The sequence below is a fragment of the Papaver somniferum genome, chromosome 4, assembly GCF_003573695.1.
Source record: "Papaver somniferum cultivar HN1 chromosome 4, ASM357369v1, whole genome shotgun sequence".
In the NCBI taxonomy this organism is placed as follows: Eukaryota; Viridiplantae; Streptophyta; class Magnoliopsida; order Ranunculales; family Papaveraceae; genus Papaver; species Papaver somniferum.
The window spans coordinates 139,717,323-139,720,871 of NC_039361.1; the positions used below are offsets into that span (position 1 = coordinate 139,717,323).

Genomic DNA, 3,549 nt, shown 5'->3' on the forward strand with positions numbered 1-3,549 from the left:
TGGGTGTGTCACTGTTGCGCTGATCTAGAAATCTTTTGTTTGGGTCTCTTTTACTGGTCTTGAGTCTTGACTCTACATCTGTCCTCAACACTCTCTCACACACACTCTAGTCTAAGTATTTTCCTCACACGTCAAACCACAAAACAACCACAAGCAAACAACAAACACTAGCAGCTCGGACTAGTACTAGTATATTCGTATGCTGCAAAGAAAACCATCTTATATACTATATTGATGCTTACTTATCGACGGAATCCGCCGTTTCAAATTCGTACAAAACCTAACAGCGCCGCCTACCCACTCTACTTGGCGTGGTGTTTGCTAATCAGCTTTTGTCTCTCTCTCGTTACATTTTTTTTACCTGTTTTATGTAAAACGTACACCCTTACTCAGTGCTTTTTATGGAGAGCTTCTTTTACTTTTCAGTTTTTGCTTCTATGTGTAGTGTGAGTCATATTCACAGTGGGTCGGATGGGAATGAATGATATTTAAAAACTTGTTATCGAAGTATGTAACTAGTTAAGGGCCGGCCCTGAGGCAATGCAGTGAAAGGCTATCTTTGGGGCATCACGATCAGGGGGCAGCAAAAAAAATTTTTTATTAGGGGAGTTTTATGTTATAGCAGAAAACTGGGGGTCTAGAAAAGAATTATAAATACAAAATATGATGCATTTTTAAAAGAACAAAGGGCATGTTATAAGAGGGGTTAATACTAAAATATCAAAGGAGTTAACACTAAATACATAACAAGTGGGACGGATTTCACATTTTCACTTGAGAATTTTTTTTTGTTAAACTTCTCGTTCTCTCCGTCGGCTGAAAACTCCATTGCTCCAGGCTTCCAGCCTCCATGATGGTGTGATCCTTCCTATTTTTCTTCCCAACAAGTCAACAACAATTAAATCTTTACGGTAAGTTTATGAAAAACAGATTATCACTTATATTATATGATTAGTTTTCTTTTTAATCTTTTGATTTCTGCTAGAAAATCTAAATTGTATTTTTATGGCAAAAAAATTCAAAACCCCAATTAATCTTTTGATTTCTAAATACCCAACGATCATATATATATATATCTTAGTTACAGGATCTAAATAATTTGTTGATTTTAAAATAGCTACAATTTAGGCATTTAGTGTTAGGATTATTTTGAAGAAATAAATTGTGTACTGTTTTTGCTGTTTAACATATTTTTTTGCTTGTTGTGTAATATATGTATTTGATTAATTGCAGGCATGGTTCTGAAAAGAAAGCAATCTTCTGGATGTCAAAATAGGAAGAAAAAGAAAAAGAGATTGGAATCTACTAAATCTCCAGTAGGTTCTTTTGATAAGTTTTTGATTAGGAATCAACCAGCAATTGAGAATAAGGGCGATGAGGATAATGCTACAGATGATAATGGTAAGAATGAGGGGAATGGGGATGATGGTGCTGCTGATAATGGTTTAAATGAGGGGAATGGGGATGATGGTGCTGCTGATAATAGTATGAATGAGGGGAATGGAGATGATGGTGTTGCTGATAATGGTATGAATGAGGGTGATGCTGATAATAGTGTAAATGAGGGAAATGTGAATGATGGTGGTGTTGAGAATGGTATGAATGATATCAATGAGAATGACAGAAGGGGGGATAATGTCAACAAGACGGTAGGAACGAATGAAGTTGGTAATTATTGTGAAGAGTTAAGCCATATAGATATGTTTGATCCGGCTAATTGGAATACAATTGATAAAAAGCTTATTGATTTTTTGGTAGAGAAGGGTCCAGTGAGAATTGATAATATCAAGTTCCCTAGAGATTCCAAGGGCGATCATTTCTCTAGCACTTATTACTTTCGGAGAATGAGCAATTTTGAGAAACAAGAAAGGAGATGGCTAGTGTATTCGACATCTTTGGATAAGGTATTCTGTTTTTGTTGTAAATTGTTTAAGAAGAGGGAAACTAATTATCAGTTGTGTGAAAGTGGGTTCAATGATTGGAATAACCTAAGTGGAAGACTTAGTACTCATGAAAACAGTGGAGAGCATGCTGTTTGTATGTTTAATTGGCTTGAGTTGGAATTACGATTGAGAAAGGAAAAAACCATTGATAAAAGAATACAAGAACAGATCAATAGAGAGAAGATACATTATAAAGATGTTTTGGAGAGGATGATGGACGGCATCTTGTTCCTAGCGAAGAATGGTTTAGCATTTCGTGGGGATAGTGAGAAAATTTATACAAAAAATAATGGAAACTTCTTAAGTTTCATAGAGGTACTTGCAAAATATGATCCCGTGTTAAAGTATCACTTGGAGAGTATCGAAAAGAATGAAATGCGGTATCATTATCTTAGCCACAAAATTCAGAATGAACTGATTTCAATGCTTGCTGATGAGACGCGAAAGCTTATTCTGAAAAAAATCCACGAGGCGAAATACTTCTCAATTATTCTTGATTGTACTCCGGATGTTTCTCGCAGGGAACAAATGTCCATTATAATCAGATGCGTAGATGTTTCAACAGCAAGAATTGAGGAATATTTTCTTGGGTTTTTGAAAGTTGAAGATAAAACATGAGAAGGTTTGTTTTTTGAACTTCAAGAAGCATTGATAAACCTTGGATTAAATATTGATGATATAAGAGGGCAGGGATATGACAATGGAGCAAATATGAAAGGAAAACATAAAGGTGTACAAGCAAGACTACTCGAGATTAATCCAAGAGCATTCTACACACCGTGTGCTTGTCATAGTCTAAATCTAATACTTTGTGATATGGCTAAGTCATGTCCTAAACGATTGTCTTTTTTTGGATCCATACAACGTATTTATACGTTATTCTCGGCTTCTACTAATCGATGAGATTTGTTCAAAGAAGAGATTGGAGAGAAAGGTTTGACTCTTAAACCATTATGCGATACTAGGTGGGAAAGCCGTGTAGCAAGTATCAAAGCGATAAGATACCAAGCTCCTGAAATACGCAAAGCTTTAGAGAAGTTGCGAGATTCATCCTCTATTTCTCAAGAAGTCAGCACAGCCGAGAGCCTAGTAAGTTTTGATATGCATAATTTTGAATTTTATGTTAGCTTGACAATCTGGTATAAACTTTTATTTGTTGTTAATACCGTGAGTAAATCTTTGCAATCTGAAAATATGGATATTGGTGTTGCTATAGAAAAAACAAAAGGTCTAATTGTTTTTTTTAAAGAGTATAGAAAAGATAGGTTCCAAAAGGCAATGGAAGAAGCGAAGGAGATTGCAGATGGTATGAATATTGAACCTAGATTTCGTGAAGTTCGCACCACTCGTACTTGCGAACCAATATCAGGTGAGGAATTTTTTAGAAGAACTTACTTTTTATATATAATGGACAGTGCTATATCATCATTCAAGGCCAGGTTTGAACAATTTCGATTATATGAAAAAATATTTGGTTTTCTGTTTGACTCGAACAAGTTAAGAACTATGAGTGAGAATGAATTGATGAGGTCCTGTCTCGCACTTGAAGGTTATTTGAAGCATGGTACATCTAGAGATATTGATGGCAGGGAGTTATATTTGGAAT

At 35.3% G+C, this 3,549-nt stretch overlaps 1 protein-coding gene across 1 annotated transcript; it reads left to right on the plus strand.

Moving 5' to 3' along the window:
- The first annotated feature begins 783 nt into the window (after nucleotides 1-783).
- On the plus strand, nucleotides 784-2,561 carry LOC113273201. Its single transcript, XM_026522959.1, has 2 exons — nucleotides 784-911; nucleotides 1,234-2,561. The coding sequence occupies exon 2, from the start codon at nucleotides 1,236-1,238 to the stop codon at nucleotides 2,559-2,561; it is 1,326 nt and encodes a 441-aa protein (XP_026378744.1). The 5' UTR covers nucleotides 784-911; nucleotides 1,234-1,235.
- Nucleotides 2,562-3,549: the final 988 nt, after the last annotated feature.